Source organism: Plectropomus leopardus, chromosome 16 (genome assembly GCF_008729295.1).
Source record: "Plectropomus leopardus isolate mb chromosome 16, YSFRI_Pleo_2.0, whole genome shotgun sequence".
Classification (NCBI taxonomy): Eukaryota; Metazoa; Chordata; class Actinopteri; order Perciformes; family Serranidae; genus Plectropomus; species Plectropomus leopardus.
The window spans coordinates 19,958,542-19,985,526 of record NC_056478.1 but is presented as its reverse complement, the minus strand read 5'-3'; the positions used below and the strand labels follow the sequence as shown (position 1 = coordinate 19,985,526).

The 26,985-nt window shown below is 39.9% G+C and overlaps 1 protein-coding gene across 2 annotated transcripts; it reads left to right on the top strand.

Moving 5' to 3' along the window:
• Positions 1–898: 898 nt before the first annotated feature.
• On the top strand, positions 899–26,985 carry reps1 (RALBP1 associated Eps domain containing 1). Of its 2 annotated transcripts, XM_042503876.1 has the most exons (19): positions 899–1,624; positions 4,897–5,020; positions 7,120–7,349; positions 8,183–8,345; positions 10,358–10,488; positions 11,854–12,016; positions 12,112–12,175; positions 13,235–13,389; positions 14,756–14,877; positions 15,347–15,427; positions 17,951–18,038; positions 18,619–18,720; positions 20,161–20,221; positions 20,468–20,666; positions 20,776–20,970; positions 21,702–21,791; positions 22,232–22,389; positions 22,494–22,599; positions 22,686–26,985. In XM_042503876.1, the coding sequence occupies exons 1-19, from the start codon at positions 1,472–1,474 to the stop codon at positions 22,752–22,754; spliced, it is 2,454 nt and encodes an 817-aa protein (XP_042359810.1). In that variant the 5' UTR covers positions 899–1,471; the 3' UTR covers positions 22,755–26,985. The 2 variants fall into 2 exon arrangements, with proteins under 2 accessions (XP_042359810.1, XP_042359811.1); XM_042503877.1 differs by lacking the exon at positions 15,347–15,427.

Here is a 26,985-nt window from a genome sequence, read left to right as displayed (position 1 = left end):
TCTCATGGCAGGTACATATGGTGGGCACCAGCACACAGAGGGGATTATAGCATGCAGGGCAGCCTGTATGACATTGCATTGCTTTTTCTCAAATTTACACCATCTGAGAAGGAAATTCATTACTTTTTCTCCACTGGAAGGGCACCATGTCATTACCTTGTCATCATCACATCATCACATTTTCTTTAATCTCTAACCCTCGGGGGCACTTTATCATGTTTGCTCCAATGGAATGATATCCTTTATGGCACTTTATCATGTTTTCTCAATTGGAAGGGCACTCTTGAGGGCATTTTATTACATTTTCTCTACTAGAAGTGCACCAAAATATAGCTTTTTTCAATACTTTACCTCTAAATTACAGAGTTTACAGAGTGCTTTGACAAACAAGGCAAAGCAAAAGCAAGAGGGGTTTCTTGCAGGGGCAACATAACTATAAGAGCTAAACAATCATGCTGAACTAAGTCTAGACAAAATTCACAGTAGAATTAAACATGAGAGAAACAATTACAAAACAAAAAATAACAACAACAAAGCAAACCAATAAGAGTAAATACAATTCAAAAAACATTAGCAGTAAACACCGAAATAATAGTGCTTATAATAGATTTAAACACAATCAAGACAGAATAAAAGAATAAATTATAACATAAATTAAAGAACAAACTAAAACTGATGAATTAAAACAGACAACATCACATAAAAGCAAGTCTATAAAAACGGGTTTTTAGAAGTGATTTAAAAGAAGTCACTGAGAAGACACTTCATCATGGGAGGACACCCCTGAGTCCACCAGTGTGTTTGCTTAATAAAGCTGATTCAGAGTCTGAACTGCATGTCCTTGCTGTTTTAATTTGAAAAACCCACCGGAAGTGCCACTCTGACTGTGAGCGGCTTGACAGTGGAGGCAGGAATGGCGGCTAAGATTACTAGAGGAAGGAGCCCAAAGACCATGAAACTTTACTTCTAACGGCCCCGCAGAGGAATTTGTCTCCAGCGAAACGCAGAAGCACCACCCCACTACGGATTAAAGGGAGAAGAAGTGCTATAACGTGAGATAATCGCGACATATGTCCAGGCTGAAGAGGTGGACGCACTTTGCTAGTTAGCTTACCGTTAGTGCCACTGACTTTGATTCAAGGTAGCTGTTAGCTCGCTGCTGGCCACTTGGCTTGGCTGGCCCAACAAGTTAACTAAGTGATTAACGGTATGAAACTATTCCTTATTTGAATATATGAGTGTCGATCCGCTGTCTTTGTCAACAGAGGAGTTTTTACAGAGAGTGGGCTCAGACGACAACAAGTCGACACAGCGCGGTGAGAACATTATTACTGCTAACCTAGCTAGTGCAGTAACGCTAGCTAAGTTGGGATCCTGAAGTCTCGCCCATTTTTTGGATCCTGCCCCAGCCATTGGCTAAAGGCTAATCAACAGCCAAGTAGTCTGGTTTTCAGGGTCGATTGGTACTACGATGGAAAGTCTAACGCTGACTGATGTCGAGCAGAAATATTACTCGGATTTGTTCGTTTACTGCGACACGGACAACACCAAAAAAGTGGCTTCAAATGGGAGAGTTCTTGACCTTTTCCGGGCGGCCCAGCTACCCAGCGAAGTTGTCCTGCAGGTAAGCTAGCGTTGGCGACTGCCAGTTTTTGAAGTGTTATCATTAGACTCGGAGGTTGGCCACGAACTGTAGCGCTGACTGTGGATATTTTACAAACTTGAGTGACTGTCAGAGCTGACTTGTCGTCCAGTAAAAGCTAGCCTTGGTGGTTAGCAATGCTGCGCAGCAAAGGAGACACACCTTCTTCTGGCTAATGTTAGCCGGAGCCAAAGAGAGAGTGGGCAGACAAGTCACATAATTATTCTTTGACAGTGTCTTTATTCATTTTCACTTTTACAGCAAGTAGGAGATGGTTACATTTTGAAATCCGCAAGGGAGAAAAAACTATAAAAAGCCAGACATTAAAATCAAACCTGTAACTCAGGACATCAGTTCAGATCCAGCAGCAGAGGTTTCAGTGATAATGTGCAGTAAGAACAATCAAGAAAAAAACCCGCAGCATGATGGCAGAGATGCTAGGCTTTATGTAGTTCGTGTCGGGTTCCCAAAATTTATGAAAGTGGTGTATTTTTGAATGTTACAAACAAATAATGGTGCTGAATCAAACACCACTCTCTGCTAGGTACTTTTTCACCAACCCACTGCAGTAACATGTTTTTATTTATATATTTTGTTTACCTTTATTTTATGTTATTCATTGCAGCATATGTGTGATTACAGTGCATCTTCTTACTGTTTCCTGAGTCCTAGGATGAAGGATACAGGGTCCATCTCCAGTTCAGATATTGTTTCTGTTTCAGATAGCACATTGGACCTTATTTTGTACCTTTGCAGTTTACAGCATGGCCAAAGACAGTGACTTAGGGTAACATTTCTTGCATTTAAGGCACATGGGTGAAAGAGCAGGGCTGAAATAGTTTATTTGATATGGACATAAAAGTAGTATTAGAAATGTACATTTGTGCACAAGAACCAGATGCCCTGTGTTTAGTGTTTGTGCAAATGCAAATTTGCAACGCTGGTCCAAAGGAGGCTTTAAAAATAGAATATTCAAGAAAAAAAACACATCCACAGTCACATACGCAGAAAAAAACCCACCAGTAAATCCATACACAAAATACATCCACAAATATCACAAATACATCCTCAAAGATTTATCCACAAATAAACACATACAATGCATCCTGCAAATCCATACACAGAAATGCATCTGCATGATGTAGAAAATAGTGGTGTCGACTGTGCCGTGTCATTTCTCTTTTAGTCATGATTTAATACAATAAAATGGAGCTGCATTTTCTGTTCTACAGTTGGGGGATCTATGCACTTTGTGTATAATTTTAAGCTGCATTGCTTTGGTATGATTGCAGACTAATTTAGCATGTCGAGCCAAATCACACAGTTAACCTTCACTGAAGACTGAGGCACAGATGAACCTCTTACACATGAAACAGATGCTTGTATGTCTGCTCTCCAAATATCTTTTTGTGGGCATGTGTTGAACAGCACTGAATGTAAATTACGTCCTCATCAGCCCTTTGCTTCAGATCACTGCTCACTCTTTCCTGTCTTCTCGCTGCATTAAAATCTGTTATTTTGCTCTCCACTGGGTTGAGCTGACATGATGGAAATGCAGACTCAATGTCACAGTGATTAGTAAAAGTTGTCACCTGACCTAAACTGTCTCAAAAAACATTTCAGTCACAGAAAGTAACCCACAGACACCTTTAGTGCTTGTCAGTTAATAATCACATTATGGTCACAACAAGCATGATGCCATCCATGCTGCCTCTGCTCTGTCTAACCATGAGTTATGAGCAGGCGGTTCAACTGCAGCAGCTCCATTTTGTTGTGACTCCAGGTCTCAGTCAGCAGGCCAATATTTGCAGTTTCTGAGTCAGAATCCTTTTCAAGGTCAACAAGGGGAGCTGTGTGGAGGAAGAATTAGGCAGTGTTGTAATCCTCCACTTTCAAAACGTACACTGTGATGGCCAATGAGACACATGCAGCTACAGTGTCATGTTGTAACAGGCGGAGAAAAGTGACTGGTGTCCAGACATACTCAGAATAAGTCCTTTGTCAGCAAGAAAGGAATCAGTCAGCTGTGGCAGGCTTAGGGTGTTGTGGCCCTCAGCACTGAAGGACTCATTCGAATGTTATGAACTCCTTCCACAGGTTTCCGGTGTCCACACATAAATCACATGACCGCATGTATAATACACTTGCACCAGTGGGTAGTGGGTTTTTGTGCACATTTTAAACATTTTGTAGTTTCTGTTGTGCTGCCCATCCAGCCTACCATTTTGGACAAAGCCTGCTCATTATGATGTCAAGTACAACAAAATATGTGATTATCAGGGGTATTAGTGTCGAGATCCACTGAACATCTGCCAGTGAGCTGATTAAAGGAGACTGTTGCCATTTTTTGTGACTTAAAGCCGCTAAACAACATCACATTAAAAGAACAGTGTGTAGGACTTAGTGACATCTAGCAGTGAGTAATGCAGATTGCAACCAGCTGAAATTCTTCCAATGTGCCATGCACGACCTCCTGGTTGAGATTCATTCAGAGTTCATTGTTAAGGAGGTTTTTTTTTTTTACAGGAGCTGAATTAACCGCCTCCTCTCCAAAACAAATGGGCCAGGTGATTAAAACCGGTAAAAACAAACAAAGCCCTTCTCAGATACAAATCAGTGTTTCTCAGATGCTGTTTGGCTTGTTGCAGACAGGCCAGTAGCCCAACAAATACTAATGTGTGCTCACCTTTTTTCTCTGACAACTTTAAGATCCAGGCAGTCAGAAAGATTTAACTGGGAGCTATCCACTGAGGCCTCGTCCCCTCCAAAACAAATAGACCTGATGATTGAAACAAGTTAAAATACAAAATAAAGCAGTTTCATTTAAATGCAAATCCAGATCCAGTGTTGGTTTGTCCATTCTGGGCTACTGTAGAAACATAGCAAACTCTGTGGACAAGGACTTGCTCCTTATGTAGATGCATAAACGGCTCATTCTAAGGTAACAAGAACAGAGTATTCTTATTTTCAGGTGATTATACACTAAAGAAAACATACTTAATATATTATATTCCGATTCTGCCACCTAACTCCTACACACTGGTCCTTTAAAGTCAGTCAGTCTTGGGAGACCTTAAGTACAGTACAGCAAGTGTTTTACATTGCGTGTTTAATTTTCTTGTTGAAGTCTTTCATTTGACATTTTTAAGTAGTGTATTGTCACAGGGAAATCTGGTCGTCTCTCAGCAATGGTTAATATCAGATATTCAGATGAATACACCGTTAACTGTTCCTCCTTATGTGTGTGGGTTTAGATCACAGAGCTTTGTGGAGCCACTCGGCTGGGTCACTTCGGGCGGAGCCAGTTCTACATCGCTCTGAAGCTCATTGCCATTGCCCAGTCTGGTCTGCCCCTGAGGGTGGAAAGCCTCAACTCAGGTGAGTCTGCAGTTGTTGTATGTAACCACTGATGTTACTTCAGAAGCTCCTCTCGCACAAGAAAGAACAGATTCATATACAGTATCATCATGTCAAACCTACCAGGTTCTCAGTCAAGAGTCTCTGGACTCAAAGGTTTTTTTTCTGCCTTGTTTGGTCAAAATCTTGTATTCAGTTTAGAAATTTTAACAATGAACTTTTGGAGGTCATGGGACAGGAACGAAGGAGCAGTGTCGACAACTTTAAAGTCCTAAAGAATGCAGTCTGCATCTCCTAACTGTGAAAATGATGGGTTTAATAAAGAAGAATGAAAAGCTTTTTATTCTGTGTGTTTGGCGTGCTGAAAATGTGCCGTCAGTGGACACGTTGTATCCTATTCATTTGATTAAGAATGTTTGCCATTATTGTTGGTGATTTGATTCCAGCCTCCTCCTGTCCACATGTAAAAGTGTCTTTTAGCAGGACATGGAGCCCCAAATTGCTTACTTTGTGTGTATGTATGGGGGACCAAAAAAATAAATTAACTATTATCAGAAATGTTTTCATACATTACGCATTATTATGCTGAAGGAAGTAGCCGAGTATTTGTGTTAAAAGGTGCTTGGCAGTAAGAGCTCTTTCCTCTAGCTTTATATTTATCTTGACTAAATAGAGTCTGTAGCCTGAGCCCTCGAGGGTATAACTGCAAAATTGCATTTTTCTGTTTGGCTTTGGTGTGACTCCTCTCAAAAAAAAAAAAACATAAGGGAAGATGTCTTGGTCCCCTCCTGCATGAGGTGACTTGTTTGGCCTGAATATTGCAACATGAAGTTGCTGAAATGATTTCATAATTTTATATAAATATAAGGAAGCACAGGCGCCACTTCCTCATAGCAGAATAACCGTGATGGACACATGATGCTTAATCGATTTAGGGATGTTGGAACCTTTCTCTCTTAAAGAGATTTTATATTTACACTAATACCTGCATTAAAAATCTGGTGTTGTCTGGCTGTTTTGGGCTCAGTATCTGCCAGCTACACTCAGACTTGTGTATGGCTTATTATGACAATCCAACACAACACAAATCTCATTTGTTTCCCTCCTTGCTCAGCATGGCACAGTGACTTTTGATGATACACTGTCAGTGTTGCTGTTTGCTGCTTATTTGATATTTTTATCAGGACTTTTGTACCCAATTGAGAATTATGTTAGTCATATCAGATTTGGCTATTCAATCAAATATTCGACCATTAGTTCCTTGAGACTTAAACACAATTTGGGAGGTTCACATCTTACGATAAACAAGCCAAGTTAGCTCTCCGAGCTTATGCAGACGTAAACATCCCCAGAAGTACACTGCAAACTGACTGACCAAAAAAAAAGAAAAGAAAAGTGACTGCTTGACTTGAAGAATCTTACTTGACCGGCAGCTTTTCCACTGATGATTTGAATCTTTGACTTTCAGAGGGCAGCCCCAAGTTTTGTGATGATATGAAAAAGTCTTATTTTAAATATATATTAGCTGATTTTCTTAATGTTTTATTCTGGGTGTATGATTTATATGCGCTACATTTCACATTTTTTAATGTCATGTCTGTTTTACTAATTTCTGCTTTGCTGCTCATTTGATTCTTGTGGTTTTGTTTTTATTGTCCATATTGTGTATGTCTATATTGACGCTGTAGAGGTGAGATGCTGAGAAGTGCCATACAAAATAGAGACAAAGTAGATGCACTACACGATAGTTGTCTGAAACAGTGAAAATGTCAGCATTCAGAATCAGAGCATGTGCTATTTTCAGGAAGCAGCCTGACCTTTGTGAAGTAGATACTGTCATACTGTTGTTATTATACTGCCATCACTCGCTTCACAAACATCTATAAACCACAGCTGACTGCAACAAGTTCATGCTCCTTCTCAAGGCATTCTGGAAAATGTAGAGAGTCAACAACTGAAGTAAAAGGCAGGTAACATGACATAACAGACTGATGGTATCTGACCATTTTAGTCCACTGCAGAAGGATCTCAGTCCTCGGGTTTAGTGCATAAAAGCACCTGAAAATCAATATGAAACTAATCTTTCCTCTAATCCTGTGAATGAATTCCTGTCTCACCAGTCAAAGACCTGCCGCTGCCCAGGTTTGTGGTCGGGAAGAATGAGGCAGAGGCGAGGCATGCAGCTCTGTATCAGGACACGGATAGTCAGGGGTTGTATCCAACCTCTGCCACTGCAGTAATGCCCAGACCACCAGGCAGGGGTCTCCAGAACAAGAAAGGTCCCCCGACATCCACTGCACTTCCTGCCCACGAGGTCATCCAGCCCCTGGCACCCAGCATAGAACCACAGGTCAGTAATTTTACTTTCCTCATGTAGACATGACACTTAAATGTGGTCATTTTGTAGTTTTTAATGGTTTTTATCGTCACGTTTTCTTCCCTTCTTCTTAGAATTACTGATCCTTAAAATATCCATTTATATGTGCATAGAAAATAAATAAGGGTACTGGATCAGAATTGATGTTTAAATATAAGATTTTCACACAGTTAGGTAATAGTAAAGTCTAATTTTAATGCAGTTATTGCAGGACTGTCTTTTGGAAAAACATCATACACACATTTTATTTCCTCCTACTGCTGAACCAAGCAGCTACAAGAGATATGACACTGGAATACTGTTGCATTTCCTGTGTTTTTTCCTGTGCATGTTTGTGTATTACTAGATTAAATTACTGTGTTAAGTTCTATGCAGCAGACTTTTTCTTTGCTGAAACCAGCAGTGTGTTGCCTGACAGTTACGTAGACCTCTAATCTATTTGCATCTCTTGTGAATCGTGCATTTGCTGCTTGCTTGAGCCTGCTAAATCTCTGATGAGCAGATAAAAAGCGTGAAAGCAGTACTTATGGGCTCGGAAGTGACAAGTCAATCTAGTAGTATTTAAGATGGAAAGTTAATTCCTTTGACATGTGAAACTGTGATGAGACACCAGTGACTACCCTTCTGCACACTCAACTTCTGTTTCTTCATTGTGTGTCAAATCAAGATTTTAATAGATTGCCTGTCTGGAGATGTTTATTCTTGTAAAATCTCCAGTTGTTGACATGTTTACTGGATGTCTTTCTTTATCTGCGCAGTGCACATAAATATTTCATGTGTTTGATTGTACTTGTGTGTGTTACCAGCCCGAGCCGACGTCCCCGGTGGTCTCCCCTCACCAGTCTCCCCCCACCTCCCCTCACTCGTGGAGGAAACACAAGCGGCAGCCCAGTGGAGGAAACGCAGACAGGCAGCCGGTTGTGGCTCCAACTGGAGCTGTGTGGACGCAGTTCAGAGAACCACAGACAGGTAACATCCAGTGACCCACTGCTGCTGAGGGGTGGTTTCATGACAGCAGCGAGGCCATGTTAGCGTCTTGAATTGAAGTGGAGACTGATGATTACTATTTTTGAGTCAATTTTGAATCAAGAACAAATGCCAGTTCTTTGTTGTCATTGTTTCCATTGTTTCAGATTTCATGCTTTTTTTCCTGTTTGATAACGTAGTGAATTGAATATCTTTGGGGTTTTTAAGATGTTAACTTGGACTCTGAGTAACTGACATGAGCATTTTTCACTTATCCGAGGGATGCACCAATTTATCGGACAATATACACTTTGCTGACTGCCATCAGCCTAGCGGCAAATAAGAAAACATTCGACGATGGCAGACGCCGATGTTTTCCTGTCGTGTCACATCAAGTTTGCGCAGGCTGAAAGGCGTGAAAACGTGTTTGGGCAAAAGGACCCATTAAACTCATTATCCATAAGTCAGAGGATATACCTGCTAATGTTACATTGTGAACAGTGGATCCATGCAGAAATCAGCCAGAGGCAAGGTAGTTAGCATTAGCTGTCAGCAGCTCATGGCTGAAACTGCTGACAGGGGTTACATTGATTTACACTATGATGTGTTGTATTTAAAGTTGTTTCAGTTAAGATTAGTATTGAGTGAAGGTTAATGATAACGTTCTCTTGAGTTTTTCCAATGTAATTTTGTAAAATGTAGTTTTTGGGGAGAAACTTAAATAAAGATAGTTATTTAAAGGAGAAATGTGTTGATGTTTTGACAGCAGTATAAAATAGATAATTAGAGAGGGGATTATAATATATACTGTAAAAGAATGCTAACTATGCAGATATTTTTCATGTGAAAAAAGATGATGTCAAGGTTTCTTTGTAAATGTGAATTGCAAATTGAATTTGTGCTCATTCAAAGATTGTGTGATGAAGGGCCTAATGACTTTATAACAGTTCAGTTATTTTTGTATAATGAAGATTTATTTGTTTCCCTGGCACAAAAGTGGAACAAATAAAAATAAATTAGGGGTGGGCAATATGGTACATAAAATAATATCACAATATTTCAGGGTATTCTATTATTCTTGTAGATACACCAAAAAAGTGCAAAACATATTTTATTATGATTGTCAAGGACATACACTTGCAACAAAATAAGTGTATTTAGTTTATAAATAGTGTATGTAGTTTTACATGTCAGCATAAATGTAACCGTTTGCCTTCGTATATTCAGTAAAAAAAATTTTTTTCCCTAATTTCTTTAGTTTGTAAACAACAACAGTAACTGGTTGCAAATATGCTTTCAGCCACGCTTGTTGTTGCCGTGCGTAATGGTATGACAGTATGTCGACAAGAAATATTGCCATTATCAAAATATGAATTTTTCGTATCATATTAAAAATTCTAACGGTATTATTTGGAATGATGTAATATGGCCCACCCCTAATAACAACAAAACCAAATAAACAACAACAAAAAACATTGTCCAAATTGTTATTTTAAACATCAGCCCAGAATTTCATAATCTGTACATCACAAATTTCTTATTAATGGAGAAAATACTCACTAGTAGCAGCCCTAAATCAAAGTCAATAGAAGGAGGCCACGAGCTCAAAAATAATGGTTTCTCTTTATGGGCCCCCAGTGATGATAACAACAATGAAAATGCAACAGACTTGGCAGAAAAGTTGCTAGTAGTTTTGACTTTAGTCACAGAGAGTCGGTACGGGGCATACTGTTACTTTCTGGTGTTTGCAGCTTGTACATAAATGATGTTTGCTGAGAGTGGCAGTTTCAGCAGTTAGTCATCAGAGGAACAAAGGAGACTTTATGTGCTTTCATCAGCACAAAATGTGGTGGAGTTATTACCAAAAAGAACGGAATGAGAATAATCCTTTCTAGAGCTGCAGTGCTTCATGTATCAGTTGATATTTGCAGCCCGAATCTTTTCCCATTGTAGTATGTTTATTTGTGTCGCATTAGATCTCACTGTATGCTCTCCTCTCCTTCTCCTCCCTCTAGGCCAAGTGCCTGGTGATGGCATGTGGCCGTCCCACTCTCCCCCGCCTCCCGGTCAGGAAAGTTGGGTCAGTTTCACAGCAGACACCCCGCCATCCAGTGCTATCCCAGGAATGCATCCCTCATCAGTCCAGGTAGGGCAGTGTTACACTTCTGACACCGTCACCGCTCATGCAACAAAAGAACATATTGCTGTCAAACACTATCAGCTAATCACACAGCAGCAAAAGAGTTTGTGGTGACAAAGAAATCGCAAAGATAGCCTCAAATATTGTTAAGGCAGAAGGTAATATAATATATATTTAATGTAGATTATAGGGCTGTACCTGACTCAGATTTCTGCCAGTCAAATTTAATTTGGATTTTCAAAACAAACATTTGGTGACTTGTTGTTTCATAAAAAGTTTTTAAGTTTGAACGGGGCTAAGCAGGATATTCAGTGTGATAGCGGTATTCGTGTAATATGTTATAAAGCTAACAGCATAACAACAGATCACATATGCGCAACAACATTTTTTGCCATCACTAGATATCAAATAAAAGCCACAGACTGCAGTGTATTAAGATGCTTTTAGCAGTAAATTCACCACTTCTAAGCAGAAGAGAGAAGATACTATTATTTCTGAGGCCTACAGTGTCTCTTCCTCTGTGCTGCTGCAGCCTCTAACAAAGAGCATCATGAAAGTCAAGAGCACTCACTCCGCAGCAAAATCTGTGGACCAAAACGTTTCCAGAAGCACACTGCACAGCACACGCACCAAAACGACAGCTCGACTTGAAGCTATCTCAGTCAACTGAGCGGTCTTTGAATGATAATTTGAATCTGCGACCTTCAGGGTACAGCCCTGACTGATTATTCGAATGACTCAGGAGATAGAGTGACAGACTGTGTTAATCATGACAGCAAATGTCATCAACTTCTTTTATCAGATGAAAAGAAACCATCAGACATTGCAAGCATGCAGCGTAGATATCTTACTACTAACCACAGCAGGGCCTCAAACATGAGCCAGCAGTTTATATCAGTGCTTTATTGGCCGGCACTGCAAGGGTAAAACTCAAGCAAGTGACTTGCGTGACATTGTTTCGTAAAGCAAAAAATCTACAAAGGCCTCTGTACCCTGTGCCTAATTTTAGACCAGCATCATGTTGATGTTTTTGAAATGATAATTCATTTGTCAGACTATAGTTGATGGATGGGATCTGATGATGGCCTCTGTCTATTCCACTAGTCAAAACTTCCACAATAATGTAAAATCCTTGGTAAAATAACAGTAAAATCCTTTGCTGTGACACATTTTTGAGGATTTTGAAAAAGTGTTCACAGTCCAAAATATGATCAGAAAGATGCATTCAGTACATACAGCAATTGAAGACACAACACTTGAATACATACAGGTTTTATTCTAACCTGCTTTACTTGATTATGTATTCAGTTATATATTCCTTAAAACCAGTGCTGCTTTGTTCAGTGTTTCTGTTAATGTGGTTTCCTGTAGGAAAGCACAACGATACGAACGGTGGCCTCAGCAGCAATGACCAATGAGATCCAGCGACAGTCCAGCGGCTACGACGATCCGTGGAAGATCACGGACGAGCAGAGACAGTATTATATCAACCAGTTCAAAACCATCCAGCCAGACCTCACCGGCTTTATACCTGGTAGGAAATTGCAGATACACTCACACACATACGAGACAGAACTTCTGTTTAAAAAGAAGTGGATTATTTTAATCGTTTGTTTCTTTGTGTTTCAGGTTCAGCCGCTAAAGAGTTCTTCACCAAATCAAAACTGCCGATTTTAGAGTTGTCGCATATTTGGTGAGTCGTCACAGTTCTGCCAACCAACATCTCTGCTGTGTTTATCATTTAATATGACATGTAGAAGTCTGAACCACCAGTGCAACAATATTGGACCTTATGACCATCATATAAAAAGGTAATCATATTTTAAACATGATGGGCAGGATGACAGTAAAAATGTTTATCACTACCATTCATTTATTTAAATGTTGGATTGGCAGGATTTAAATATGACCATTTTAGTTACTCTAATTACACCGTGTAATGAAGTGCAACTAATCTCCAAGTGCCTGTGCCTCCCCATGAAGTTGCACAGGCCGCAATATGTGATAAGATGGAGAAAATCAGCATTTTCTGATACATGAGAAGCTGTAGAAAGCCACATTTTGGCTTTTTATACTTGATAAATTACTTCAATGATTTGATGATTTTATTATTCTTTGGAACTTCCGTACAAACAAAACAGCTGCTTTACACAAAAACAAATGTCTCAAAACAGTAAAATCCCAAATTCTTTCTAAATGGATGCCTTAAGGTTAGTGGGAATTTTCACTCTCCTCCTCCGTGCCTCCTTAAATGTCATTACCCTGCGAGGCAGCCAGATTCCCGAGATCACACGAGAATCCCAAGATCATGCGAGAACACAGCCCTGATTTGGTACCGAGTCTGCCCAGAGTAGCCGCATTCATTGTTATATCATTCAGCTCTGCATGTGCCATTGTTTTGAAGGGGAATAAAATGTTCCTGGATGATTGTTCAGTTAATTACCCCGCATCAAAAACCAGCAGGCAGCTTCTGTTCCCATTCTTGTAGGCTTATTTGTGTTGGAGCGACCCTTTGTTGTGTTAATCACAACTTGTTTTGAGCAGGACTCGTCATAACAGAGCGAACTTGTCTTTATTTATCATTAAACTGGGCCTTTGTGGGTAAATCTGCTACAGAATGATGTCCACACAAGCATCTGAAGTAACATGAACCAGCAAGAGAATACTCAGCTCTCTGTTGCAGCTGCACTCGCCACCCAGACATGTTTTGTGAGGACGGCAGACTCACTGATGTCTAATATGTGTTTTGAAGGGAGTTGTCAGACTTTGATAAAGACGGAGCGCTGACCCTGGACGAGTTCTGTGCCGCCTTCCACCTCGTTGTGGCCAGGAAGAATGGCTACGACCTCCCCGAGAAGCTGCCTGAGAGCCTGATGCCAAAGCTGATTGACCTGGATGACTCAGCAGGTACACAGCCTCTCACACACACACACACACACACACACACACACACACACACACACACACTCTCTCTCTCTCTCTCTCTCTCTCTCGCTCTCTCTTTCATTTCTCAACCTCAGGCCTCATAAAACCTGTGAAGTTACAGCACTGCTGTGTGCAAAACCTGATCACAACAGTTGTAATTCATTTGTAGATTTACTTTCCCTGATGGAGGTGCTGCACATTTCTTTTGCCCCTTTTTGTAAACATGTTTTATTGATTTTCAGAGTTTTTATACCTCAAAAAAGGGAACAAAACGTGTAAATGTCTTCAACATTCACCCCCCCAACCATTCCCTCCCTACAACCATGGCCACCCACCCATAGGACGACAGGTTACAAAATACATTCAGGTGAAGGAAGGAATGCAGCTTAATTTATTCATTTATTATTTAACCTATAATAAATAATCTCTCTGCTGTAATGCAACATTTATAGGTACCAACATAGCTAGCTAGCTTTAATCAATGCATAACATCTTTCTTCCAGTGAGAATAGGACAGGAGAGTGCATTGCTTTCAGTTAAGAAGGATCAGGCATCTTGTAGTAAGAATTTTACTTTGCAACTCTCTGAAGAAAGAAGGAGCCTAAAGACACATTTATTAAGATTATTTATTATTCATTTATTATGTATTTTGTTAACCATCTGGAGCCATAAGGGGTGCGTGTCCACATCGTAGTTCTCTTTTGCAGAAAAGTGGTGTCAAGGCTCTGTAGGGGACTTTATCCCACAGCCCTACATGTGGGTTTTGTTTTTATACCTTGACGTTAACATTAGCTAGTAAACCAGCGTAATGCCGTATTAACAGAGGGTTGACTATAGAGTTAACAACAAGCTGGGGCAACTTCTCGCTCTCCAGGTAAAGTGTGCAATCTATGTTAGGTAAGGTCTTTTCCATGACCCATGTCTGATTCATCCCCCCTCTCCCTCTCTTCTTTGTTGTCTCTTTTCAGCTGCTCTAACATTAAAAAGGCAAAAATAAATAAATTAATTAAAAACAATACCCAAAAAAAAACAAGCTTACAATGCATGCGGTGATAAAAGCACACCACTCACCAGCAGCATTCAAAGTCTGATCCGCTCCTACAAACGCTTCTGTCTCAATTATTTCTGTCCAACTTACAACTTAGGAAAGACGGTGACTTAGGGAGTGGCAGTAATGACATCTGAGCTTTTCTGGAAAGTTCAGAGATTTTCAACCAGAAATGGTCTGACAAAAGATCCTTGGACGCTGGCACTCAGAAAACAAATGCTTTGTGGACCCGGGCCTTCAAATCTGTGTCTTGGTTGTTAAGGAGTCTGGCTAACCTGTGTCTAATCGTGTCATATTCAGAGGTCCCGGATCAGACCGCCGATGTTGGATACTCGGGCTCCCCGGTGGAGGTCACCCCCAGCAAGTCTCCCTCCATGCCTTCACTGAATCAGGCCTGGCCAGAGATGAACCAGAGCAACGAGGTTCACAACATGCACACAACACACACACACACACACACACATATACACATACATACATACATACAAACAACTCCTCACTGTATCTTCATACACTCTGAGCTCCATGTCTGTTTGCTTTTGCTGTGTTTGCATTTGTATCATCATAATTAATTGCTCAGGGTTAATTAGGTGCTTTTTTTCTTTATTCATCCATCATGATTTGACTTCATCCTCTTCATCATCAATCATAATTACTGATAATCCAGCACCTCTTCTGTCACTTCCTGGACTGTGGTGGTAGCCTGCAGCTGTTCTGTATGAAAGTCTGTTTTGTTTCCATGCCCACCGACGATGTCACATCGCCACGTTGTCTGCCGATGGCCGATGGTGTCACATGACGGTCGAGGCTCAGGCTGATGATGTAAATGTGTGATGTCACTGCACTGGCTGACTGACATGTTTTTTCTCACTGTCTGTCTGTCTCCTGCAGCAGTGGGAGACGTTTAGCGAGCGCTCCTCCAGCTCACAAACTCTGACCCAATTTGACTCTAACATTGCACCAGCTGACCCTGTAAGTCAATCACTTAGTATGCATGGTTTCACCATTAATGGACAGACATTAACCCTCTCTGGATCTCCATGCGTTCTCTCTCTCTCTCTCTCTCTCTCTCTCTTTCTCCCACTCTGTCTCTGTCTTTCTCTCTCTCACTCAGTTTAATTCAAAGTTGCTTTATTGGCATGATTATTGCAAAAAATAGTGTTGCCGAAGTATTACATGTAGCTTAAACATTACATAATAATATATCAATAAAATATAAACAGAGGTTTATAAGATGAATATGCCATTAGCTGATTACAAATGTTAATAAAACCAAATAATAAGAATAATTAACTTATAATCTATTCGTAAAAATGGTTATTAAGCACTTTACACTTTGCAATTATAATGTGCAAAACTAAGTTGGAACAAATTAACTTGTTTGGGTTATCAACTTCAAAACTTGTGTTCATAATTATGGTAATTAGGTATTTAATTACTATATTTATGAACACATTTCTCATAAGTTTTTCATATTATTAAAAAGGAATTTTAAAGTGTTATATACATAATTATATACAAACACAGTTGATTCCTCATAAAATTATATTATTGCAAGTAATTTTTTTCACATAATTTTAAAAGAATTTTCACGTGTTAAAAAGTTTTTCAAAATAGTAATCCCTTATTTGTTTTTATTCTCTGATTTCACAATCAGTACAAATTCTTTTTGATCTTTCTAGCCATTTCCTCTTATGGCGGCCAGTTTAAATGGCCAGTTTATGATCATCGAGTCTGTATTTAGTTTTTCTTTTTATGGAACATTTGATTTGGGTTAGAAATTAGGCGAATTGAAATACTCTCTGTAGTAAATTGTAGCATTCTAATTTATGTATTGATTGTTTGGATTTATTTTTGCCACAGATTGAAATATCTTAATTTGTTATCTTTGTCAGAGGGTTTTAATTGTGGGATGAGAATTATTTTCATGTCATCACTTTGACTTAAATAGGCTGTATGTTGGTATTGGTATAAGTCTGGATCTGTCAATGATAGATAAATCCAAAATATGATTGGCCTTTTTTATTTTAATTAGGAGAATTGGCCTCTCTCTCTCTCTCTCTGTCTCTCTGCATGATGTTCTTTCAAAGTGCAGTCTGCTGCCTCAGCAGTGGCCTGTGTGTGTGTGTGTGTATGTTGTAATTTGGCTGGCTTAGCTTCTATTGTACATCACCTTTTTTTTCTACAGTGACATCCACCAATCACTAGCGCATTTGCAGATTGTGACAGATACATTTTTTCCATATTTGGTAAAATGCTGTAAGTACTTAAAGATGTGTAAAATTGTGTGCTGCCTTTTCATTCACTTTTCAAGAATCCAGGTCCTCTTTATGGCTCTGCACAACTAATTTTGTGTAAAGTGCAGTATTGACTACCACAGTTTTCCTTGTTGCAAGCGTGTGCATCTTTTTTAGATTGCTTCTGGGTGCTCTGAAATTCTGGGCAGAAAGCGTAGAAAAGAATTCCACTATGCAGACCCTGAAAAATGATGTAAACATGCCCCTAAATCTTTGGAATGACAAATAGATGAGCTGCTTCTAATGAAATAGCCAAGGAGGAAGTTTTACTAAGAGGATAACACACACAGGGGTTCACGCAGTGATGGAAGAAGTATTCTGATCCTGAACTTAAAGTAGTTTTTAGTTGGTAACTAATAAAAAATAACATTTCGCCGAAACTGTCACAATATCTAGGCTGTTACATGAGATGGATAATCTGTGAAAAAAAATGGTATTTCTCTTCCTACTCTGTTGACTTGTAGCACCTTATTGCATGGAAACTAAAACAACCAATCAGAGTCTTAAACGTAGCGGTCAATCATGTCAGTCACTGCTGGTGAACTGCGGTCAGACTGTGCTTATCAAATATGAATCATTCATTTTTCAACTCAGATGTTTTCAGAAACATATTTTAGTGTACTGTTTAGCTGTAAAATAAGAGGGAATGTCCAGGTGGGTGGGGGGTACTCTGTGTTTGGTGCATCACTTCACTATTTCTTACATGGCGGCCAGATCACAAACACTCTCTATTGACAGCTAAACAGTACACAGATATGTTTCTGACAGCATTTGAGAAGGAAATAGACAGTGCAGTAGCAGAATCTTGATCAGAGCTGCCAAGTTTGACAGTTTGACAGCAGTACACAAGCAGTGCATGACAAAATTGACAGCTGCGTTGGCTCTTATATCACAATGATATTCAATTACAATATTCAGAAAAATAATTTCAAAAATATTTGTCAATATCAGACCTGTTCATCTGGAAATAACGACACTTGAAGCGATTATAAAGTTTAAACTTCACTGTGTATGCATTTGATACACAAAGCTGTTATGTATCAAACCAAGTCTATTGACAGAAGAAGGCAAAGCCTGGCAGAGTAAACAGATGATAAAGTGTTGTGGGCTACAAACGTGTCTCTTTCTGTGATACTTGTCTCTCTATCCCTACATGAATCTGTCTCTCACCTCCTGTCTCTTTTTTTCTGTCCTTCAGGACACGGCCATCGTCCACCCAGTCCCCATTCGGATGACACCCAGTAAGATCCACATGCAGGAGATGGAGCTGAAGAGGACCGGCAGCGGTGAGACAACCCCCCGGCCTCTAGGCTGACTGTCCACGTCATAGTTTACAGTTGCATACATGAGTATAATCACTTTATGTCATTATATGTGTGCAGCAGCAACAGAGGTGTTGTAAAGAAGCTTGTGAGGGGCTTGAAATCACTCATGAGTGTGATTTAAAGCCAATACGATAAAGAAATTACATTTGAAGAATTTGAATGAATAATGATGAATTTTAGAGATGGTAAAAATAAGATTTGAATGGTCTTGCACTAGATTGGTGCAATAACATCCCAAAGGTGCATTTAGTACACATTTACTGCCCCAGAACATTGTGTCTCTTGCTGAGTTTGCAGTGTGGGAGAGGTAATGACAAACCAGAGAGGCTGCAGTTTGTTATGAATAAACAGACACTAACGTCATTAAACATAATCAGTCTGGATTTGATTCATAAACATTTAGTGGAAATGTTTTATTGTCAGGCTAATAGCTTTTCCTAAAGCTGCTGCTAAGGATATTTTGGGATGAAATTAGACTATTTTCATCTGTCATCGTCCCCGTGTGTAATTGGCTAAACGCTGTTATTTCTCAAACATTTAGACCACAACCACCCGACCAGTCCACTGCTGGCTAAACCTCCTGAACTGTCTGAAGATGCCAAATTACCTGCCTCCATGAAGTTTGTAGCCGCCAACACTGTGGGTAAGTAAAGGCTGCTGCACCAGACAGTCCATAGCTACATGCACACCAATATTCCCGTTTTATTCCGAATATGACAGTTTTCAGAAGTTGATGAGTGTCATATAAACAGCATATTCCGTACAAATATTTCAAATTTAGCTTTTTTCGATTAAGACGTGGGATATGCCGGTATTATTTGGATTTCAGGAACATTATTTTGGCATGTATACAGCCAATTAGGAATATTCCTGTCAACTGGGGTTTTTAGTGCCATTTGCAGCACACGGCCTTTTATCTGTTCAATGGTGGCTCTGTCACGTTAATCAGAGTATGCACAGCTGCATGTAAACAGTGTGCAAGTGGAATATTCATTTTCATTAGACATGTAGACAGCTTTAGTAGGAATGTTGTCCTTTTCGGAATAAGGGCAACAACCTCACTATTTTGTGCATTACTTCATGTTTAAAAGACAACTAGAGAACTACATTGATTCATCTTTGCACTCAGTTAAAAAAAAAAAAAACTAAAATTAAAATAAATGCAGCAGAATCTGAGATGTCATCTTTAAAATTTCAGACTTCTGACCTCCAAACGTTTCAGGTGCATGACGTCAAACATGAACAAAAAAAAACATGGCTGACTGACAAACTGATGTTTCTTTGGCAAGTATTTGCACAGTTGCACTGTCAGCAGTGTAGCCACCTACATACATAAATGAAACTGAAGAGGAAAAGCAATGCAAGAGGTAACAGACGTCATAGCAGATTTTATTTAATGGCACTTTTACACTTGGAAATTCATGTTTTAATTAAATACATTAGCAAATATACTCTACAGTTCCTTTTTGTTGATTGTTTACCATTTACAATGTGCGCGTCCATTGGCGCTGCCATTGTAACGTCATACGACTGCCTCTTCATGAAGTCAGGGTAGATGGGTTCGCCCCGAGTTTTACAGGTATAAACTCTGACTTTGAGTAGTGTTCAATTGTACTTTTTCTATTGGATGGTTGGAAATTTTGGAGAACAGAGCCCCAACTAATGCTGACTCAAAGGAATCAATTCATTTTATGAGATTTCGTACAGCTCCCTCTGGAACCACAAAAGGCTTTTATACAACTTTTAAAAAATTTTTATTTACCATAATGCAGTAGTACTCCCCAAGACCTGTAAACAGACTTTTATGTGTAATATCAACCAAGAGTTCCAGTTTAAGTGAGGCTGTATTTAAGAATTTATAAGAAAAATCTTTTTTTTTTTTTATCACCTTGAGTGAAGTGAGTATACATGCTCCTTTGTGATGTAATAGAATTTATATTGAGCTGTGTTTGGCTAACTGTAAGGCTGGAACTAACTGTGGTATAAAATGTCTTCATTTTCTGAGCTGGATTCATTGGATTACAGATCAATATTTTGATCAAGTGTTTATGGTTTGCTTTTGTTTGTTTTGTCTGCTATGAAGGTGATGGTTACAGCAGTTCAGACTCCTTCACCTCAGACCAGGAGCCAATCACAAGACAAAGGTTAGTTGCTGTCATTTGATTTATGTTTATGTTCTTTATTGTCGGGGTTTATCTGGCTTTTTTTTACTTTTGCTGGACAAGCACTATGTACATGTCCTTTCCTTGTGTATTTATGTATCTGTCTATCTGTATCTGGACTATCTTGCTTCTTGGAAGAATGTCCAACCTGATAAACAGCATTGTAAGTCGACTGAGTAAAAGTCAGTATCGTGTCCATAATTCTAGAAACATAAATGTTGTTTTTAGGTCTCAGTCGGGAACGTCTCCAGAGGCTCTGAAGGTGGTAGCTCCACCTCCACCTCCGCCCCGCCCCCACCCCTCTCACTCTCGCTCCTCGTCTCTGGACATGAACCGCACCTTCGCCGCTGCAACTGCTGCAGGACAACCACAATCTTCTACGATAGCTTACCCGCCCGCTGTGCCTCCTCGACCGCTACCCACACAGGTGAGACAGACAGGATAACATTTAAAAAAAAAAAATCAAAATAAAACGATAAGTCATACTGTGATCTTTACAATATGGACGCCTTTCCTCCACCCCCTTCTCTCTCTAGACATCCGCACCACACACAGGGCATCGTGTGGAGGCAGAGGGAGCACCAGGAGGCGGAGCGGTTCTCACCACCACCTCACCACAACAGATTCCCCAGCAGCCCAACTTTGCTGACTTCAGTCAGTTCCAAGCCTTCGCTGCGTCTGAACAGCCCTCCAGCCTGCCAGAGGTCGACATACACAGTGAGCCTGGACAGGTAGGTTGTTACCTGCAGTGTGTGTCTCTGTTTCGAGATAGCTGTTCATGGGAAACATTTAACAACTGATCTCATAAGTCTTGCCATAAAGACAGCTCTTGCTGCTCGACCACACTGTGAGGAACAGTCTTCCTTTCTCCACTTGACGTGATCTGCCATTTTCTGAGGATGCCATTCTGCGTTTAAAGCTTTCACTACAAGGATTAAACACTGAGCTGTTAACTGTGAAACACCTTTATCTTAACTTTTTGTCTGTCAAAACAATGTCACTTAAGGCATCCTTGTCTAGTTATCTTTTTATTCAGATAAAATTGTAGGCGTTGAGGGTGTGTTCTTTCTTTTATTGTTTAGCAACGACTGAAAATAAGTCTGTCAACTTTCACAGATGATGAAGATACATTAATTAAATTAAGAATAATGGCCAGGACACTCAGTGCTTTTTCATTGTAACAACAAACCTGGGCCATAATGGTCTTAAGAAAATTGAAGATCTGATCAATTTTGTGAATGGATGTCAAAAATACTCATCTTTTTCATTTGTCTGAATTTTTTTAGTACCACAGTGTAAATGTCTTTTTGGTTGTAGTCACATAATCTGTTATGCATGGGAAAAATGACAAACAGCCATAAGTGTTTAGTGGATACCCATTTTCCATTGTCCGGTGTTCTGTCTGGAGTTCAGAGTTTAACCTGTTTTGTTTTTGAACATGTGAACATTTTTGTGTCTCCAGGTGGAGAAATCATCAGAGGGAGCCGGTCCTCTAAGAACAGTCAAGAGTGACGGCCAAGCAGATGAGAGAGTCTCAGCCACTGTCAACTCTGTGAGTTGACTTCTTCTGAAAATGACATATAAACTGATAAGATGTTCAAATTCTCAAAATCAGTACAGAACTGATTATCCTGTCTTGTCTTTGGTGATTACTGTAAATACAGTGTGAAAAAAATTACAAAAAATAGTGACAAATGTAAAGTAAAGGCTGCAGCTTAACATTATTATTTTCACTATAGCATCATATCCGACAAAGGAGAGCAGCACTTTCTCACATTTGAGATGCTGGAATCTTTTTTTCAAATTAAGAAGAAGAGTTTCTCATTCACAATTCATAAATGAACTTATCATTTCATCTCTAAATGAATTTGTTAACTACTATCTCTTAATTTGTAGAAACATAGGCAAAAGCTCCTTCCTTGCGAACAGTGAAATGATGCAAGGAATCAGTGTTGTTTCTTTATTTTTCTTTTGGTTTTTCTTTCCCATTAGGCCAAAGTTTCTGGGTCTGGTCCCCTAGCGCCTCCTCCAAAACCAGTGCGCCGAAGGTTGAAATCTGAAGACGAGCTTCGACCAGAAGACGAGCAACATGGTCCGCAGAAATCAAATGTCATAGCCGCCGTCCTGGCCACTCAGCCCTCCATCCCCAGGTAGGAAACTTGTTGGTTGACTTTTTGACAGATCTTGTCAAGCATAAGCTGGAATTTTTCTTTATCACGTCTGAGTAAAAATGTATGTATTTGTGTGTTTTCAGGTCAATAGGAAAGGACAAAAAGGCAATTCAAGCTTCAATCAGAAGAAATAAGGAGACAAACACAGTATTGGCACGACTTAATAGTGAACTGCAGCAACAGCTGAAGGTACGTAGTATTCAAATTTTTTCTCTGACTTTTTCTTCTCTGACATAAAGAAAAAATATCACTTGTGACTTTGCAACATTTTCCAGGACCTGCTTGAAGAGAGGATATCCCTGGAAGTCCAGCTGGAGCAGCTCAGACCTTTCTCTCATCTTTAACCAACGTGAAGAGGCTGTAGTTCATCTGAAGCAAGGCTGTGGCCCTCTGTGTGACTTCCCCTCCATCCCTCCCTCCTCCTTCCACCATCTCAGCTTTCCCTGCAGGCTCCGACCTGCTGCAGGGTGCTCCGTTAAAACTCTTGCGCTCAATCACACACATATTAACCATAAACCCAGAAGGACCTGAGAGCACAGTCTTACCAACAGGAGGAGGCGACAGGAGCGCGTGTGTGTGTGTGTTAGGGGGGGATTTTACAAACTGGCACTTTTCAATTTTCTCTAAAGAGAGGTGAGGATGACAGCGGACTGAGAAACGGTTAGGAGTGGAGGACAAGACTTTCCAACTGCGAGTGCCGTCTGAAGACAAACTGCTGGTGTCTGATTACTCTCTGAATGACTGAAGATGAAAGGCGGAGTGTGTTTGTCATGGGTGGGACTGTTTTTGTGCTCCCGTTAAGTGACTTACTTGAGGCAAGCACCAATATGTTTATTCTCTCTTGGGGTACAGAAACTCCGTCATACCAAACTCCAGTTAAAAATCAGGCGAATTTAAAGAAGCAGCTCACTACTGCGAAATACCCTTCTTTGCTTTCTTTGTCAGAGTTAGATGAGAAGTTCTTAATCAATTTGATGTCTGTCAGGTCCAGAGATAGAGGCTGTGATTAGTTTAGCTAAGCATAAAGACTGTAAGCAAGGACAGCTCGCCTGGCTATGTCCAAACTCCAAAATACACTTAACATCACACCTAAAATGTAATAATTAACACATCTCTCTGGTTTGTTTAATCTGTGCAAAAACAAAATAGTAAAAGCAGAAATCTCTAATCTTATGCTAAAGTTACATCATCTGACTTCAGCCGTCACTCGAAGATGATATGATGTCAGGAAGATGTTAGACTCTTGCGTCAGACATGCGTTACATTTTGGTTGGAATAGAAATTAGGGTGATAATTCTTTAAATAGTAACCAACATTAGAATTTCACGCCGTGTGGACATTAACATCATGATGTTTTGCATATCTTACAACTGAAGTCAGTGATGAAAATACAACACCTGGGTGAGCGCACTAATTTAAGCCCCCCACCAGTGAGATGCATTAATGTGTCACTGCAAAATACGATCCGTCTCCGCATCATAAAATCATCTTAACATTGTAACTGGCCTCAACCATGCTTTGTGTATGTGATGTCAAATGTGACACATCAGTAGAAAAAAACCCAGAAAGACATGCTCATCTGCTGCAGAGCTGTGTGTACAGCTCTGGTCTACTAGCAATGGGAGTCTACAGCCTATTTTTAGCAGGTTTTCTTGTGTGTAAAAAACCTGCATGCATGTGCTCACTTTAGTGGAAAAGGGGCATAAATGTAATTCCAAACAAAATAGTTAAACATCATGTCGGCATGACACATGGGATTTTAATTTCTCAAGAACACAACTTAAAACCAACAAAATGAAATAATGGCATTTGTCATCAGTATTCTGCATCAGATTGACATTGGCATTAGATGTTGTGATATTGAATTCTGGTCACCTGACGTTGCAACCTAAATTCAACCAAATAATAGGATCTAATTACATTGGTGGCCAGCTGGGAAAGCATGCAAGTGTATCTTTCCAATAGCTGAACTGTTCCTTTAATGGTGTTTTCATCTATTGGTTTACCTATTTTTCTACTGCCTTTAAAACTGGACGACTTGTGAAAAACAGGACTCTTAAAGCACTTTTGTTTTCAGTCTACTTAACATTTCCCTCCCGAATGTCACCATTTGAAAAATATACGTTAAAAAATTGCTTACAAAGACATGCTAATACTCGCATAAGAGCTCTAAAATACATGAGAAAACAGGGTTTCCCACACATTCATTTATTTGTGGCTGCCCGTCATAATTAAAACATCTTTCGCCTCAACCACTATCAATCATTGGAGCTGGAACATTTATTAGGTGTGCTGTTGAAATGCATGTACTGTTTCGCTATTTGTTGCACCACGGTCTCGGAGCACAGAGTGTACTCTGGGCAAAGATGGAGCAGCAGAATGTCAGGCACGTTGAAAGTGAAACTCAACCTTCATTCTACTGTGTCTGAAAGTTTGCTTTCACTTGCAGCTGCTGCTCCTCTCATCTTTGGCTCTGATCAGCTCTTAACAGATTGACAGATCAATTATCCACCTTGTGAGTCACTGAGGAGTAAAAAAAGAAGCAATGGAGAGGTCTGCCTGTGCTGCGTCCACAGACCCACAAAAACCTCAGAATTTAGAGAGGGGACACAGATATAAAGGTACACACATCCAGCCCCCAGTTACGCCCGCACATACACTCTAATACTGTGGGAAACACTGGAATGTCTACAGCAGGAATTTATGTCTGCTATTAAGCTAGGAGCTTAAAATTGACCTTTTTTGACTGGAGTTTGGTGTGGTTGATCTTCCTGTAAAACATACTGTGCTACTTCTGAACAGGACTTTGTGCGTATGTTTTGTTTAGAGGTCTTTAAAGGCTAAATCATCACGGTGAAGGTTTTTTTTTTTAACTCATCCTGTGACATGAATTCAGCCCACCTCTGTCTTCTTACTGCCCCTTGAAGTCTACATATATATGTGTGTGTTGCGATGAATGAATGTCTATTTTTTTCTTTATGTTACACAGTGTTTGGGGTTTGATGTGAATGAATGGTTTAACTTTATGCCAAATGACTGAACTATCACTACTCTCTCACCTCTACTTGGGCTGTGTTTAAGTTTCTTTTGATTTATTTTGAAACATAGCTGTGCGTCAACATCTCAGCTTTCTTTTCTTGGTTGTGGTAGCTATTTCCCGTCTTTTTACCTTCACCAGGATGGGAAACCATTTAGACGAAATCGGCTTTCACTGGAACGGTTTGAAGAGGATCTAGCTGCTTGACTGCAGGAGGCAGCATTTATGGAGAACTGCGTTGCGAATTGTTTTCCGATCAGCAAACACACACATGCGGATCCAAACTTACGGTGCAGATAGAGTAGGTTTAAAAAATTCTTTCCAATTGGGCAGTCGGCACTATGCAAGTACGGGCGATACATCCTCACAGACCAACTATACTTAGCTGTTTGTACCATGATAGTAGCAACTGTGTGAACAGTATACTCTGGTTTTTGTATCGTAGATCTTCCAGAACACCATCTACTGTATGTTTGTGATTCATTTTGCCTTTTCTTTTGCTGGAGCTTCTCCTGCTCTGTTGGCTCCAGAGGGAAGTCCAGATCAGTGTTTTATCAGGGCACTTTTACCCTAAATCTGTAAGATGTGACCCTTGCTGGGTGTAGATGAAGCTTAACAGGACTACAGATGGAGACCAGTCAACATAATGGGAGACCTGAATGACCCAACTGCACTTTGAACTCAACCCCCCCCTCCCCCTTCTGCCTCCCTCTTTATTTCTTTTTATACTTTTTTTTTGTTACATCCCTCTTTGCTTTCTTTTAAGGTTTGCATGTTCTTGTCTCTCACATGTATTTAAAAAAAAGATGCTTTAAGAAGAAAATAATGAACCACTCAAGTTTTATTTCTTCAGTTCAACCTTGGAAACTGTAAAGTTTTTGTGCCAGTACCATAAAATCTCTTGTCTCGCTTGGTTGATTTTTTTTTTTAATTAGATTTTTTTTAATGAATGTTTTGTCCCCAGAGCTTTCTGTGTTTCGCGAAGAATCTGTCTTCTTCTAAAGCCTTACTCCCCGACTGGCGTTCAGGTTTCCACGGTGGCTGACTGACCTCTCTTCCTTGTCGTATCAAGGCTCGCCTTCTTTTTTCTGCTGTTGAGGACAATGATGTACTTGGTGTGTGTGTATGTGTGTGTGCGTGTGTTTTTTTTTTCCAGACCTGGAACTAATACCATTTAAAACCCTATTAAAAACCGTGTGGGATTGATTTATGTTTGCTAGCACAATAGCTCCCCGTTCATCCTGAAACCCAAAAGGCAATCCAGGCAGGCAGAAGCAATCACGAAAGTCTTTGATGGGATTTTGAATGCTATTTGCTCCCAGATCTGTGTTGTATATTGTATATGATACACACTTTTGGACTCATATGTAAATTTGCATTAATTGCTGACTAACAGCGAAAGAATATTCTATTTAATTCCTTCTCTCTTGGCTGTGGGATCCTAGATGTTTAACTGCATGGATGTATTGTATCTCTGCAGAGTCAACTAGCAGCTGTGTGATTTTTACACAAAAATAAAAACGGCACAATATTTTAAA

Bases quoted from the DNA above. Each gene is read 5' to 3' on its own strand.
- reps1 (XM_042503876.1), top strand. From the start codon at position 1,472: ATGGAAAGTCTAACGCTGACTGATGTCGAGCAGAAATATTACTCGGAT. The intron at 12,017-12,111 runs GTAGGAAATTGC...TTTGTGTTTCAG, and splicing joins CCTCACCGGCTTTATACCTG to GTTCAGCCGCTAAAGAGTTC. The intron at 15,428-17,950 runs GTAAGTCAATCA...TCTGTCCTTCAG, and splicing joins ACATTGCACCAGCTGACCCT to GACACGGCCATCGTCCACCC.